Source organism: Amblyraja radiata, chromosome 1 (assembly GCF_010909765.2).
Source record: "Amblyraja radiata isolate CabotCenter1 chromosome 1, sAmbRad1.1.pri, whole genome shotgun sequence".
Classification (NCBI taxonomy): domain Eukaryota; kingdom Metazoa; phylum Chordata; class Chondrichthyes; order Rajiformes; family Rajidae; genus Amblyraja; species Amblyraja radiata.
Window position 1 is genome coordinate 66,501,550 of NC_045956.1, and position 16,656 is coordinate 66,518,205.

General features: G+C 44.6%; 1 protein-coding gene across 2 annotated transcripts in view; it reads left to right on the top strand.

Moving 5' to 3' along the window:
* The first annotated feature begins 11,365 nt into the window (after window positions 1-11,365).
* The window catches only part of mettl14 (methyltransferase like 14), a 65,042-nt gene continuing 59,751 nt past the window's right edge, over window positions 11,366-16,656 (top strand). Inside the window, exon 1 of one of the 2 annotated variants that reach the window (XM_033023472.1) lies at window positions 11,366-11,549. In XM_033023472.1, the coding sequence (XP_032879363.1) occupies window positions 11,484-11,549 (66 nt within the window). In that variant the 5' untranslated portion in view covers window positions 11,366-11,483. The remainder of the gene's footprint in view (window positions 11,550-16,656) is intronic. The other variant, XM_033023477.1, reaches the window with a different exon arrangement.

Genomic DNA, 16,656 nt, shown 5'->3' on the forward strand with positions numbered 1-16,656 from the left:
CTCCCCCTATTTAGAAAGTAGTTTATGTCTTTATTCCATTTACCAAAGTGCATGACCATACACTTTGCTACATTGTATTCCATTTGCTACCTCTTTGTACATGTACTGAGAGTCTTCCATCCCCCTAAAAGCCCTGTCCCACGGTACGAGTTCATTCCAAGAGCTCTCCCAAGTTTGCCCTGTTTCGAACTCGGAGATTTACGGTAATGGCCACTCGTCGGTACTCGTGGCTCTCGTGGACATTTTTCAACATGTTGAAAAATCTTCACGAGTCTTCCCGTGCTTACCTGCCCTTAGTGAGTCTTCCCAAGTACCTGCCGTTAGCGTTACGAGCCGCTAAGAGACGTCCCCAAGCTGCGACATACCCGCTACGTTCGTTCTCCGTGCTTACCACGAGTTTGATTTTTTTTAAACTCGGGAGAGCTCTTGGAATGAACTCGTACCGTGGGACAGGGCTTTTACTAATTTTTCTGCAGGATGTCTGATAGACTTTGCAAGTCAAGCGGAATTAACAATCCATTAATTAACCATTAAGTCCTTCATACTCCTTTTTTTAGTTTTTAGTTTTTTTTTTTGTTTTTTTTTTTAAATTTATATATTAGAAGTAGACATATTATAAAATGTAGTTACATATTATAGTAAAAAAAACTTTTCATATACATCAGTCATACATTATTAAAATTTTCCATTATCAATTACTTCTGCTTCTAGTGTTTTTATTTTTTATAGAAAGAGGGAAAAAGAGGGGGTAGAAAGTTACAAATAAAAAAGAAAGCAAAAAAAAACACAACAGAAAAACAAGGGAGGTGGAATGGGTTACCTGTAATACATCAATGGAGATATGTTCGTAGGTTAAAAAGTATAGCTTTTCATCTATTCCTGAGTTCAAGTTTCAGCTGGGTCCTCGTGCTGTGCCAATCTATCCCTTCAGATAGTTAATGAATGGAGCCCAAATTTTATGGAAAAGATCTTGTTTGTCCATTAAGACAAGTCTAATTCTTTCTAAGTATAGGGTCTCCGACATTTCCGTAATCCACATTTTAATTGTGGGGGTTGTAGGGCCTTTCCAAAATTTTAATATTAATTTTTTTCCGGTTATTATACTGTAATTGAGGAAGTTTATTTGGTTTGTTGTGAGTGTTAAGCTTTGTTCTGATATTCCAAGTATTATTAATTTTGTGTCTGGGTCCAGTTTTGTATTAATAACTTCTGAAGTTATTTCAAAAATATCAGTCCAGAAATGTTTAAGTTTTATACAGTTTGCAAACGTATGTGTTAAATTAGCCTCTAAATGTAGACATTTATCACAAATAGGAGAGATTTGTGGGAAAATTCTATTTAGTTTTATTTTAGAGAAGTGTAGTCTATGTAAGACCTTGAATTGTATTAAAGTATGTCTGGCATTTAATGAACATTGATGTATTTGTTGTAAACTTTCGTCCCACATATCTTTCGTGATAGGATGACCTATTTCATTTTCCCATTTGTATCTATATGGTTCGGTCGGTGGTACCTCGTTATTTAGTAGGGTGTTATAAATATAAGCTATTAGTTTTTCAGTATTAGGATGCTTGTTCAGACATTCATCAAGAATTTCTGATTCCCTATTCCTGTAAACTTGTGTATTAGATTTAACATAATCTCTAATTTGTAGATATCTGAAGAAATTATTTGAGTGCAGTCCATAATTCTGTTGTAACTCTTGAAATGAAAGAAAAGTACCTTTCCCATAAAGATGTCCTATATTTTTGATTCCATAATTTTTCCATTGTGTGAAACCTTTGTCCATAAAGGATGATTTGAATAAAGGATTATTTACAATGGGAAGGCAGAGTGGTATATTATTCAATTTTAAATCTTTTTTTATTTGTTTCCAAATTCGTATTCCACTATGTATTATGGGGTTTTCTTTATAGGTTTTTTTGTGCAGTTTTGTGGGGGCAAATATGATCGGTCCAATTTCAAAAGGTAGACAGTCTTCCTTTTCCATCATTAGCCAATCTGGTTGTTGATCCATTTCTTCCAGCCAGAAATTCATGTTTTTAATATGGACGGCCCAAAAATAAAATAAGAAATTTGGCAAAGCCAGACCTCCATTTATCTTTGATTTACATAAATGTTTTTTACTTATTCTATGATTCTTATAATCCCAGACAAAACTTGTAACAATGGAATCGACTTTTTTGAAAAAAGTTTTTGGGATATATATCGGAATTAATTGAAGTAGGTACAGCAGTTGCGATAAAAAAATCATTTTTATAGCATTAATTCTCCCAAGCATAGAAATGGGGAGTGTTTTCCAGTATTGAATATTCTTATGTAGTTTATTCAGTAAGGGTGGGAAATTTAGTTTAAATAAAGAGGTATATGTCTTAGTTACATAGATTCCTAAGTATTTAAATTTATCTTTAACTATTTTAAAAGGGGATTGTTGTATTGTATGTAAATTGAATTTTGTTATTGGCATGATTTCGCTTTTATTCCAATTGATTCTATATCCTGAAAACTGACCAAATTGAGTTATTAGATTTAATAGGTTTGGAATACTAGTTTCTAATTTTGTAATATATATTAGTATATCATCTGCATATAAGGAGATTTTATTCCTTGTGTCTCTAGTATTGTATCCAAATATTCCTGGATGGTTTCTAATGCTTTCTGCTAGGGGTTCGATTGCAAGAGCAAATAATAGTGGGGATAGTGAGCATCCTTGTCTACAGTTTTTAGTTTTTAAGTTTTAGATACGAGAAGCCCTGAAATAGGTCCTTCGGGCCAACGAGTCCACCCCGACCAGCGATCCCCGCACATTAACACTATCCTACACACACTAAGGACAATTTACACATACACCAAGCCAATTAACTTACATACATGTACGTTTTTGGAGTGTGGGAGGAAACCAAAGATCTCAGAGAACACCCAGCCAGTCACAGGGAGAACATATAAACTCCGTATAGACAGCACCCATAGTCGGGTTCATACCCAGGTCTCCAGCGTTGCAAGCGCTGTAAGGCAGCAACTCTACCGCTGCGCCACCGTGTCGCTCTCTATTCTCGTGGTAGCGTGGTTCTCATTATAGATAGGGAAGGGATTGTCTGGAGTCCGTCGTATTCCTTTCCTAAAGGATGAGAGTGGATCTTATTGAAACGTGTAAGATTATTAAGGGTTTGGACACGCTAGAGGCAGGAAACATGTTTCCGATGTTGGGGGAGTCCAGAACCAGGGGCCACAGTTTAAGAATAAGGGGTAAGCCATTTAGAACGGAGATGAGGAAATACTTTTTCACACAGAGAGTTGTGAGTCTGTGGAATTCTCTACCTCAGAGGCCGGTTCTTTCAAGAGAGAGCTAGATAGGACTCTTAAAGATAACGGAGTCAGGGGATATGGGGAGAAGGCAGGTACTGATTGTGGATGATTAGCCATGATCACATTGAATGGCGGTTCTTGGTTCTTGGTTTCTTGGTCCTATAAAATATTCCAAATGGAATTTAAACTGGAGGTGGTGGAGGGAGGACTTAAGCCAGAAAGGGTTATTGGGAAGAAAGAGCTACTTTAAATTTAGTTGCATCTGGTTGGGTAACTATAGTTGGGTGGAGATTATTCCATGCTTTAATTGTGCGGGGGAAGAACGAATTGCTGTACACATCTGTCTTTGTAGCTGGGATCACAAATTGGATTGAATGCCCTCGTCTGCTCCTAATTCGTTTGGGTTTGGTGCAGGTCTTGTAATCTATGTCGAGCTGACCATTTAACATTTTGTAAAAACAGGTCAAACGGTGAGCTTCACGTCTGTCTTGGAGAGGGTTCCACCCCAGAGAATTCAGAAGTTTGGTGACATTCGCTTCTCTCTCATAGGTGTTAGTAACAAATCGAGCTGCCTGTCTTTGGACACGTTCGATGGAAGAAATGTGTTTATTTGTGTATGGGTCCCATGCTGCAACTGCGTAGTCCAAATGAGGTCTAATGAGGGTGAAGTATATCTTCTCCTTGACAGAAGTTGAACAATGATGAAAGTTGCGCCTCAGAAAATTTAGGACACCTGTTGCTTTCACCGTTGCATGATGTGTCTGACCATTCCAACGCAGATCATTCTGCAATTTAATGCCAAGATACTTGGTTTGTTTGGATTCTTCAAGGGTGGCACCAAGTATATTGTAAGGTTTCTCCTGGATTCCTCTTTCTGGTGACACGCATGGTTTCACATTTGGAAGGGTTGAACTGCATGCCCCATTGTTGTGACCACTCAACCATAGTATTGAGATCCTTTTGGAGAGCATCTTCATCATCAGCTGACTTAATTGGACGGTACAGCAAACAATCATCAGCAAATAGTCTGGTCGTACTTGCGACTTTTTCATGGATCTCATTTATGTAAAGCAAAAATAGATGTGGGCCAAGTACTGTGCCCTGAGGTGTACCACTCAACACTGGTGCTGGCTCGAAAGGCCGAATGGCCTACTCTTGCACCTATTGTCTGTTGTAACAAGGTGCTTAATTATGTCGTTTTTAAAAGATGGCTTAGATCCAGGGATGGTGTTTGAAAATGCCAGTGTTGCTATTAAGTTAGCTTTGCACACTGATTAATATAGGTGCTCTAGAAATTATGATTAATAGAACCATATGATGAAATTTCTGTGAAAAACAAATTGTGGGTCATGAAGCCCCTGATTTTCTGTCCAAATGCCTCAAGCATTTTATATGTTAACCATGAGAGAATCCAGAAATACAAAGTGGGATGCAATAATGACCCTCATCTCTAGTTCATGAACCCAACAATTGGTTGCTTCAGCTGTTAGCCTGATCCACTTGTGTTATTCCGGAAGTGGCGGCGCTGTGATACAGCTGCGGCTCGCCTGCAGTCTGTCTGTTTTTACTTTTTATGTCGTTTTTTTTTGTCTAGTTTAGAATTTTTTTTGGTTATTAGGTGGTGTTATGTGTGTGGGGGGAGGGTGAAACAGAGCTTTCTGTCTCTCCCTTCGGGGGAATGCGACTTTTTGTCGTATCCCCCTTCTCTTCCCCCGTCTGCGCTGAGGCCTAATGGCGGAGCTGGCGGCCTCCAACCTGCGACCGACCTCGAGGGTCCGGAGGTAGAGCCAGCCAGGACTCACCAACGCGAGGCTGGCCGTCTTCGAGCTGTGGCGACGTCCGGGTAGCGGCACGACTCGGCGCTCCGGTGAGGGCGGACGGCGCGGAGCTGAGACACTCCTGTGCGGCCGGCACGGCTACTGGCTGGAAGACGCTCCCGTGTGAGCAGCCCGGTGCGGGGCTGAGACGCTGCCGTGAGGGCGGACCGGCTCCCGGCTGGAAGGTGCTTCCGTGGGGGCAGCCCGGTGCGGGGCTGAGACACTCCTGTGCGGCCGGCACGGCTACCGTCTGGAAGGTGCTCCCGTGGGGGCAGCCCGGTGCGGGGCTGAGACGCTGCCTTGTGGGCGGCCCGGTGCGGAGCGGAGACGGTGCTACGGCGGCTGAGGCGGCGTTCTGGCGGTGGCGACCTGGATCCGGGGCTCGGCCGCGGGCCAGTGGAGGACAATGTCGGGAGCTCGCAGGTCACAGGCTGGTGCCTGTTTTCCGGAGCACCCGTTGCAACAGCTGCGGGCAGCTTCGACCACCCCCGGGCCGCCATCGCCCGGTGGGGTAACGCCTCGGCGCAGAGGGAGAAGAGGAGGGAAGAGACAGTAACTCTAAGACTTTTGCCTCCATCACAGTGAGGAGGTGTTTGGTGAACTCACTGTGGTGGATGTTAATTTGTGTTTATTGTGTTTTGTTATTATTACATGTATGGCTGCAGGCAACAGCATTTCGTTCAGACCGAAAGGTCTGAATGACAAATAAAGGATTCAATTCAATAGCTGACCTGACACCTAGCCAACCTAGGAAATATACCAACTCTCATCCCCTGATTCTTGCCTGCAGCAATTGATGTGAATCCTGCCTCATGGCCTGACTAGTTAATTAATATCCTAATCCCTTCCCATGCTTATGGAACATAAAAGGCAAGGGCTTTGTGCACATATACTGCGTCGTAATATATAAAGCTGAATGCTGTTGGCCTTGTGTGCTGCAAACCTTTGCAGTTTTGAGCTTGGCAAATAACACACCTTTCCAACATCATAACGTTTCTATGGCATTGATAAAATAAAAGATCTATTGATGCTCCTGAACACATAATCAGTGATGTAATCTGGGGTCATAGGGTGTTTCGGGTCTTTCAACATCAGACACCCTCACCCAGGCGACCTAGCCGTGGTTGATCAGACCACGACTTGTGATCAGGTGGCATTCGCTCCTCCCCATGGACCTCCTCTCCTGATCCAGAGCCATCTCGAGGCTTTCTCCGCTGCCTCTGTGGTGTTCTTGATGGCTCTTCTCCTCTCCATTCCGTTGATGCCCAGCGTACTCAAGGCTTTGTAGAGCGATTGCCCTGCAAAACCTCTGCAACCAACCTCGATGGGCATACGCCTTGCCTTCCAGCCCTGCTTACGGCAGTCTATGACCAGCTCTTCGTACTTGATATCTTCCCTTGCCCCAAATGCTTGGTGTCCAATATTATCAACTTTGCATGCTGCTGATGGCAAATAACTCTCGAATAACTCTTTTCCACCTCATCAGGAAAGTGTCCCTATATCATAGACCTCGCTTTCAAGCATTAGGAGGTCTTGCAATCCCTAATAAAATTGTAAGGCAGCTCACCAATGTGCAGAAATTAATCACGTGTGAAATACCACTTTTCCATTTTCTCATCTATATAATGACAATTCATATTTTCCAAACTGAGCTTTAAACTGATAATGGAGATTAATTTGGTAGTTAGTTTGTATTTAATAGTAATGTGTAAAAGGAGCAGGAGAACCTCATCTGCATGGATTCAACAACTTATCATTCTCAGAACCAGTCCATAGTCTTACCATCTCAGAGTGCTGTGAACCATGCTGACCATCTGATCCTGTAAAAGTTAACAGGATGGACAGTGATCTCTCAATCCGGTTGTCTTTGTGCAATGTATGCCTGGTATTTCACAATCCTGGGTTAGAGTAAGGAGCAGAGACTGACAGTGGGAAGACTGATAGCATTCAGGGCATGCGGAAAATGAAAAAAAAAGGATGGGTAACATGAAATCAATAGTCAGAGGATCAAATCCAGGAGCAGGTGCACTCATCCTTTGAGTGAATGAGTGGAAAAGATGTCTGTGTTTAGGTTCTCACATTTCATTAGCTTGTGAAAGCAATTTGACTGATAATATTGCAATGTGCGCATGGATTGCCATAAGCTTGTAAAGCATCAGACCTTGTGCAATAAATGTCTATCTAGATTGATGATTCAATGCTGTATGCATTAAACGTTTTGATTGGCAGCACATGTATTCTCCCCTCTACTCTTATTCACTGGATAATTACAATAAGAGCTTTATAGTTCAGGGAGAAAAGACAACTTAAGGATATCCCACATTATTTGTGTGCAACACATGACTATCAAACTATTGATGGCATCATAGCTATATTCCATATTTCTATAACATAGATCATGCCTAACCCACTGAGTTACTCCAGCACCATGTGTCATTTTTTGTAAACCAGCATCTGCAGTTCCTTGTATCTGCCAAATTTCTATGTTGCAATGCACACTTAATTAAAATTAAGTTTTGCTTTTTCCATTTGGAGAAAGAGGTCAAACAACAAGGATAGTAGGCAAGATACTGGTTACTAGCCCATGGTTTAAACCGCGAGTAACAGACTTTTTATTATTTCCGAAATAAATTTTATTCGTAAGATACAAATAAAATAAACACAATAGTGGATGGCTTTCTTTACACTCGTCGTATCCTTCAGTTTTTACATTCATAGAGTTAATCCTTCTACACATTAATAATGTTCACACATATTGTGTATAACATACCACTGTCATTCATGTGGCCGAGATTATACAAAACTCAAGTGTTTGAGAGGCTTCTACACTCGACTTAGTCCATCAACAACCAGTGGCAGCAGTCCCATAAACTGTATCACCACAAAGCCTTTGCATTGACAGCAAACTTCAGCGAGTTCCTCAGCACTTATTCCTGCAACCAAGAATGTGCCCATTGGCACCATTCCCTTATGAACATTTCATTGTCTTGGAAGACCACGGATTTCGATCAGACCAAAGAGATGATTCAAGATGGCAGCAGCAGTGGGGCCAAGATGCTGTAAGGAGACCAATGGTGCTGTAGGCTGGTGGCTCACCTCCCGTGTCCTCAGTAACGATCGTTCACTCAACGTTATTCCCTTATCATGTATCTGTACAATGTGAATAGCTTGATTGTAATCATGTATTGTCTTTCTGCTGAGTGGATAGCACACAACAAAAGCTTTTCACTGTACCTCAGTACACGTGATAATAAATAAAATTGAACTGAAAAAATTATTGAATATCAAATAATGATGAGACGGAGTACAGGAAGGAGATTGAGAATCTTGTGTCCTGGTGTCAAGACAACAACCTTTCTCTCAATGTCAGCAAGACAAAGAAGATAGTGATCGACTTCAGGAAGCAAAGCAGTACACATATCCCAGTGTGCATTGACGGTGCTGAAGTAGAGATGGTTGAAAACTTCAAATTCCTAGGAATCAATATCACAAACATCTTCTCCTGTACCACCCATATTGAAACAACAACCAAGAAAGCACACCAACGCCTCCACTTCCTAAGAAGGCTTGGGAAGTTTGGCATGTCTCACCAACTTCTACAGACGAGCCGTAAATGACATTTTATCAGAATGTATCACAGATTGGTTGGGAACAGCTCCATCCAAATTGCAAGAAATTGCAGCAAATTGTGGGCACAGCCAAGACCATCACACAATCTAACCTCCCTTCCATTGACTCCATTTATACCTCATGCTGCCTTGGCAAGGCCAGCAGCATAATAAAGGATGAGTCTCAACCTGGCCACTCTCTCTTCTCCCCTCTCCCCTCTCCCATCGGGTAAAAGGTATAGAAGGGTGAAAATACAGATCTCCAGATTCAGGGACAGTTTCGTCCCAGCTGATCCATTCTACCACAACTAGCGAACAGACCTGAACTATTATCTACCTCACTGGTGATCCTTGGACTATCTTTGATTAAACATATCTTGCACTAAACGTGATTCCCTTATCATGTATCTGTACATTGTGAATGGCTCAATTATAATCATGACTGTAATTGTAATCAATGTATTTCCGCTGACTGATTAGCATCGTAACAAAAGCATTTCACTGTACCTCAGTAAAATAAATTAAGCTGAAACTGATCTGGTTACTCCAAGGTCAGCTGCAGAAGGCTCCGGAGCATGGTGTTAGAGCGATAGCCACGTGGGGAGAGAGATGACACGTTCGTGGGTCAATGTGTCCAGATTGAGGCGTCGGTGGAATGGGCTGTTGGAAGCCCTTCAACAGCCCGAGGGTCAATTAGATAAAGTGCAGCTCCAAGAAGCAGAGTGCACAGTTTAGGCTTGGCCAGCAGGGGAACAGTGGTGGAGAGCACCAACAACTTCCCCTGGCCAGGTAAACCCTGCAACTCCAAACCAGTGCTGCTGCCAGGCCAACAGGCCTTTATGGCCAAGTTAAGACTACATTTTTAACAACATGGGCAAATCATACATCATGGCACTGGAAATATGTTGACTCTTGTATACTCTCAGTGAAATCTACTATTCCTACATTCTTGTATTTAAGTATGGTTGTGCCTATGTATAGTAAGATTTTCACAGAATGTTATGGCGAAAATGAATTTCACTGTACCTAGATACATGTGACTATAAACTACCTATCACCATGATTTTCCAGCAGCACAGTATAATTCCTTGGGAGCATTCCATAAATCAGAGTGTCCTCTGTTTCGTATCTCCTCCGGATGAACCATGGCAAGGACCCTTGCATCTCTCTCCAGATGTTCTTTGCAAATGCGCAGATCAAAAACACATGGGCGGCCTTTTCCTCCCCATCGCAGTCATCCTGAGAAGCTGATTGTATAGATAGTATCTGACAGGAGGAGCCCTCTCACCGCCAACCTCGCGAGGTCTAGGTGCTTCTTGATAAGTTCTGGCAATGAAGTATTCTGACAGATGATTTTGGTCAGGATACCACACTGCGGATAGACACAAAAAGCTGGAGTAACTCAGCGGGACAGGCAGCATCTCTGGAGAGAAGGAATGGGTGACGTTTCGGGTCGAGACCCTTCTTCAGACACACACGGCGGGATCTAACGTCTTTGTTCCACAGTTCCATGCTGACCTCTGCCTGATGGACCCATGTTAAAGTGCGATTTCTGAAATAATTTTTTCGCAAAGTAATTTGGAATATAAATTACATTTGGAAAGGTACATGGATAGGAAAATGTAGAAACAAGGAACTACAAATGCTGTTTTATACTAAAGATAGACACAAAGTGCTAGGGTAACTCATCAGCACAAAGAGCAGCTTGCATCTGATGACCAGGTTATTGATAGGCTTTGACGTGATTGGCCCCACTGCCTGGCACTCTTCTTTATGCCTGATGGAATTCCACCCTTCCTGAAAGAATCAGTACATTCGTGCAGGTTACTTGCCAGGGAATGACCACAGTGCATCCAATAACTTTATCACATCCAGGGATCCCCATCTCTCCACTTGCCCTGTCCCTTAATAATCTGCCCCTACCCTCACCCCACCCCTCTTCTTCTCTGCTTGCCCTGCCCCCTTATACCCTTACTTTCCATTGCCCCACCCCCTGTGCCACATCCCTCACCCCTAATATCTCCCCTTGCCCTTAATATCTCCTCTTGCCCTTAATTTCCCCCGCCCCTAATATCTCCCACCCCAATGCCAAACCCAACCCTAATCTCATCACATCTCATAGAAACATAGAAACATAGAAACATAGAAATTAGGTGCAGGAGTAGGCCATTCGGCCCTTCGAGCCTGCACCGCCATTCAATATGATCATGGCTGATCATCCAACTCAGTATCCCGTACCTGCCTTCTCTCCATACCCTCTGATCCCCTTAGCCACAAGGGCCACATCTAACTCCCTCTTAAATATAGCCAATGAACTGGCCTCGACTACCCTCTGTGGCAGGGAGTTCCAGAGATTCACCACTCTCTGTGTGAAAAAAGTTCTCATCACATCTCATCTCATCTCATCTTCTCCTCTCCTCGTCTCTCCTCTCATACACCCCTCCCTTCTCCCCTCTCCTCGCCCCGCCCCCTTTACTCGCCCCGCCCCCTTTCCTCGCCGCGCCCAATTTTCCACGCCCCGCCCCTCTTTCCTCGCCCCGCCCCCTTTCCTCGCCCCGCCCCAATTTCATCGCCCCGCCCCCTTTCCTCGCCCCGCCCCCCTTTCCTCGCCCGGTCAACGCCAGTTCAGTTGCAGGCAAAGATCTTTGGTTGCAGGTTGACTCGTTCGCGCATGCGCTGGTGCTCGCCGCGCAGGAAGTGAGGCAGGCGGCAGGCGGTACGCGAGCGGAGCGGTTGGCGGCCGTTGGCGACGATGAACAGCCGGTTGCAGGAGATCCGCGAGCGGCAGAAGCTGCGCCGCCAGCTGTTGGCTCAGCAGGTGAGGAGCGGCCGCCGCCGCCGGCCGGGGGGACGCGACAAGACGGGACGGGACGCGGGCTGTGTCCGCTCTCTCCAGGCCTCTGGCCTGCGCTCCATGTGAGGCGAGCCGGGCCGCTGCAAGCCAGCCGGCCTCTGTAACCAGTTAGAGCCTCGGGGCCCGGCTCAGGGTCGTGTTTGAAACTGGGTGGTGAATCTGTGCAATTCATTGCCACGGAAAGCTGTGGAGGCCAAGTCATTGGATATTTTAAAGGCAGACATAGATAGATGCTTCAGAAGGAACTGCAGATGCTGGAAAATCGAAGGTAGACAAAAATACTGGAGAAACTCAGCGGGTGAGGCAGCATCTATGGAGCGAAGGAAATAGGCAAGGTTTTGGGTTGAAACCCTTCTTGAGGGTTTTGGGTTGAAACCCTTCTTGAGGCTTTGACCCGAAACATTGCCTATTTCCTTTACTCCATAGATTCTGCCTCACCCGTTGTGTGAAAGATACATGTTCTAGATGCGCTGGGATGCATCCTCAGTGATGTGACCTGGGGTCATCGGGTGTTTTGGGTCTCACAACATCAGACACCCTGGCCCAGGCGACCCAGCCGAGGTTGATCAAGCTCTGACTTGCGTCTCAGCAGCAACCGTTCACAGATCAGCCCTCTTAATCCAAAGAGTTTCTCCAGCATTTTCATCTACCTTAGATAGATGCTTGATTAGCACGGGTGTCAGTGGTTATGGAGAAAATGCAGGAGAATTGGGTTAAGAGTGGAAAATTGATCAATCATGATTGAATGGCAGAGTAGACTTGATGGGCAGAAACCCTGCTTCCTGTAAAACTTCTATCCCCTACTCCCAATTCCTCCGTCTATGCCGCATCTGCACCCAAGATACATAGAAAATAGGTGCAGGAGTAGGCCATTCGGCCTTCGAGCCAGCACCGTCATTCAACATGATCATGGCTGATCATCCAACTCAGTATCCTGTACCTGCCTTCTCTCCATACCCCCTGATCCCTTTAGCCACAAGGGCCACATCTAACTCCCTCTTAAATATAGCCAATGAACTGGCCTCAACTACCCTCTGTGGCAGAGAGTTCCAGAGATTCACCACTCTCTGTGAAAAATGTTTTTCTCATCTCGGTCTTAAAGGATTTCCCCTTTATCCTTAAGCTGTGACCCCTTGTCCTGGACTTTCCCAATATCGGGAACAATCTTCCTGCATCTAGCCTGTCCAACCCCTTAAGAATTTTGTAAGTTTCTATAAGATCCCCCCTCAATCTCCTAAATTCTAGCGAGTATAAGCCAAGTCTATCCAGTCTTTCTTCATATGAAAGTCCTGACATCCCAGGAATCATACTGGTGAACCTTCTCTGTACTCCCTCTATGGCAATAATGTCCTTCCTCAGATTTGGAGACCAAAACTACGCAATACTCCAGGTGTGGTCTCACCAAGACCCTGTACAACTGCAATAGAACTTCCCTGCTCCTATACTCAAATCCTTTTGCTATGAAAGCTAACATACCATTCGCTTTCTTCACTGCCTGCTGCACCTGCATGCCTACTTTCAATGACTGGTGTACCATGACACCCAGGTCTCGTTACATCTCCCCCTTTCCTAATCGGCCACCGTTCAGATAATAGTCTACTTTCCTGTTTTTGCCACCAAAGTGGATAACCTCACATTTATCCACATTATACTGCATCTGCCAAACATTTGCCCACTCACCCAGCCTATCCAAGTCACCTTGCAGTCTCCTAGCATCCTCCTCACAGCTAACACTGACCCCCAGCTTTGTGTCATCCGCAAATTTGGAGATGTTGCATTCAATTCCCTCATCCAGATCATTAATATATATCATAAATAGCTGGGGTCCCAGCACTGAGCCTTGCGGTACCCCACTGCCTGCCATTGTGAAAAGGACCCGTTTACTCCTACTCTTTGCTTCCTGTCTGCCAGCCAGTTCTCTATCCACATCAATACTGAACCCCCAATACTGTGTGCTTTAAGTTTGTATACTAATCTCTTATGTGGGACCTTGTCGAAAGGCTTCTGAAAGTCCAGATATAACACATCCACTGGTTCTCCCTTATCCACTCTACTAGTTACATCCTCGAAAAATTCTATAAGATTCGTCAGACATGATTTACCTTTTATAAATCCATGCTGACTTTGTCCAATGATTTCACCACTTTCCAAATGTGCTGCTATCCCATCTTTAATAACTGATTCTAGCAGTTTCCCCACTACCGACGTTAAACTAACTGGTCTGTAATTCCCCGTTTTCTCTCTCCCTCCCTTTTTAAAAAGTGGGGTTACATTAGCAAAAAGTGGGGTTACATTAGCAAAAGTGGGGTTACATTAGCAGATGAGGTATTCCATACCATCTGAAGAAGGGGCTCGACCCAAAATGTCACCCATTCTTTCTTTCCAGAGATGCTGCCTGAGTTCAGCAGTTTGTGTTTACCTTCGATTGAAACCAGTATCTGCAGTTCTTTCCTGCACTGTTTCATACCATCAATGTGCTAATTCTTTAGGGAATGGGGGTTATCCTGTTCCATCATAGACGAGGCCCTCTCTAGAGTCTCCACGATATCCCACAGATCCGCTCTTGTTCCCTCTCCCACCAATCGTAACAAGGACAGTCCCCCTAGTCCTCACCTTCCACCCAATCAGCCATCGCATACAGCACATAATCCTCTGACATTTTTGCCACCTCCAACGGGATCCCACCACTAGCCACACCTTCCCATCTCTACTTTCTGCAGAGACTGCGCCCTCCACAACTCCTTGGTCAACTCGCCCCTTCCTACTCAAACCACCCCCTCCCCAGGTACTCTCCCTTGCACCTGCAGGAGATGTAACACCTGTCCCTATACCTCCCTTTTCGACTCCATTCAAGGACCGCAACAGTCTTTTCAGGTGAAGCTGAGGTTCATTTGCATCACCTCCAACCTCATCTTCTGTATCAGTTCCAGTTGTGGACTCTTGTATATCGGTGAGACCAAGCGCCAGTTTGGCGATCATTTCGCTGAACACGTCCGCTCAGTTTGCCTGAAGCGACCTAATCTTGCTGGACACTTTAACTCCCCTTCCCATTCTGACCTTTCTGTCCTGGGCCGCCTCCATTGTCAGAGTGAGGCCCAGTACAAATTGGAGGAACAGCACCTCATATTTCACTTGGGCAGTTAACACCCCAGTGGTGTGAACATTGACTTCTTTAACTTCATATAACCCTCGCTTTCCCCTTCTCTCCATTTCTTCCCCTTCCCTGTTCTGCCTACTTTTTATCGGTTTACTTTGATGCGACCTTAGAGAATAATAGAGTAATGCAGTGTGGAAACAGGCCCTTTGGCCCAACTCGCCCACACCAGCCAACAATATCCCATCTACCCTTGTCCCACTTGCCTGCGCCTGGTCCATAACCCTCCAAACCTGTCCTATCCATGTACCTGTTCAACTGTTTTTTAAAAGATGGGATAGTACCAGCCTCAACTACCTCCTCTGGCAGCTTGTTCCATACACCCACCACCATTTGTGTGAAAAAGTTACCCCTAAGAGTCATATTAAATCTTTTCCCCTTCACCTTGAACCTATGTCCACGGTCCTCGATTCCCCTACTCTGGGTAAAAGACCCTGTGCACATACCCGATCTATTCTTCTCATGATTTTGTACACCTCTATAAGATCTCCCCTCATCCTCCTACACTCCATGGACTAGAGACCCAGCCTACTCGACCTCTCCCTATAGCTCACACCCTCTATTCCTGGCAACATCCTTGTAAATCTTTTCTGAACCCTTTCAAGCTTGACAATATCTTTCCTATAACATGGTGCCCAGAACTGAACACACTATTCTAAATGCGGTCTCACCAACGTCTTATACAACTGCAACATGACCTCCCAACTTCTATACTTAATGCTCTGACTGATGAAGGCCAAAGTGGCCAAAAGCTTTTTGACCACCTTATCTACATGCGACTCGATCTTCAAGGAACCATGCGACTGTACTCCTTGATCCCTCTGCTCTACAACACTACCCAGAGGCCTACCATTTACTGTGTAGGTCCTGCTCTTGTTCGACGTTGCAAAATTCAACACCTCGCACTTTTCTGTATTAAATTCCATCAACCATTCTTCCGCCCACCTGGCCAGTCGATCCAGATCCTGCTGGAATTGTTCACAACCATCTTCACTATCTGCAAAACCATTAACTTTTGTATCATATGCAAACTTGTTAATCTTGCCCTGTATGTTCTTATCCAAATCATTGATGTAGATGACAAACAGGGCCAGCACCGAACCCTGAGGCACACCACTAGTCACAGGTCTTCATTCTGAGAAGCAACGTTCCACCATCACCCTCTGCTTCCTTCCAAGGAGCTAATTTGCTATTCATTCAGATATCTTTCCTTGGATCCCATGAGATGTAACCTTCCGGAGCAGCCTATCATGCGGCACCTTGTTGAACGCCTTACTCCTTGTTGAACGCCTTACTCCCACTAGTTTCCCGTTATGTCCATGTACACAACATCTACGGCTCTGCCTCCATCAACCTTTTTGCTCACGTCTTCAAAACAATCGATCAGATTTGTGAGACACGATCCCACAGATAAAACCATGCTGACTGTCCCTAATCAGCCTTTGCCCTTCCAAATGCCTGTATATCCTATCCCTCAGAATACTCTCTAATAATTTACCAACTACAGATGTTAAGCTCACTAGCCTATAGTTCCCAGCATTTTCCCTGCAGCCCTTCTTGAAAAGAGGCACAACATTTGCCACCCTCCAATTATCCGTCACCTCTCCTGTATTTAAGGACCTCATAAATTTCTGTCAGGGCTCCCACTAGTTTCCCGTTATGTCCTCGGATATATCTCATCAGGCCCCGGAGACTTGTCTACGTTTAAACACGACAGTGCCTTCAGTACTTCTTCGACGGTAACCCTGACTGCTATCATGACACTTCCAGTGACTGCTCCAATTTCCTTTGTCCACTCCTGTCTTTCTCCTCGGTAAATACAGAGGAGAAATACTAATTGAAGACTTTGCCCATCTCCTGTGGTTCCACACCGAGGTGACCACTTTTATTCCTGAGAGGTCCCACTCTCTAGTTACC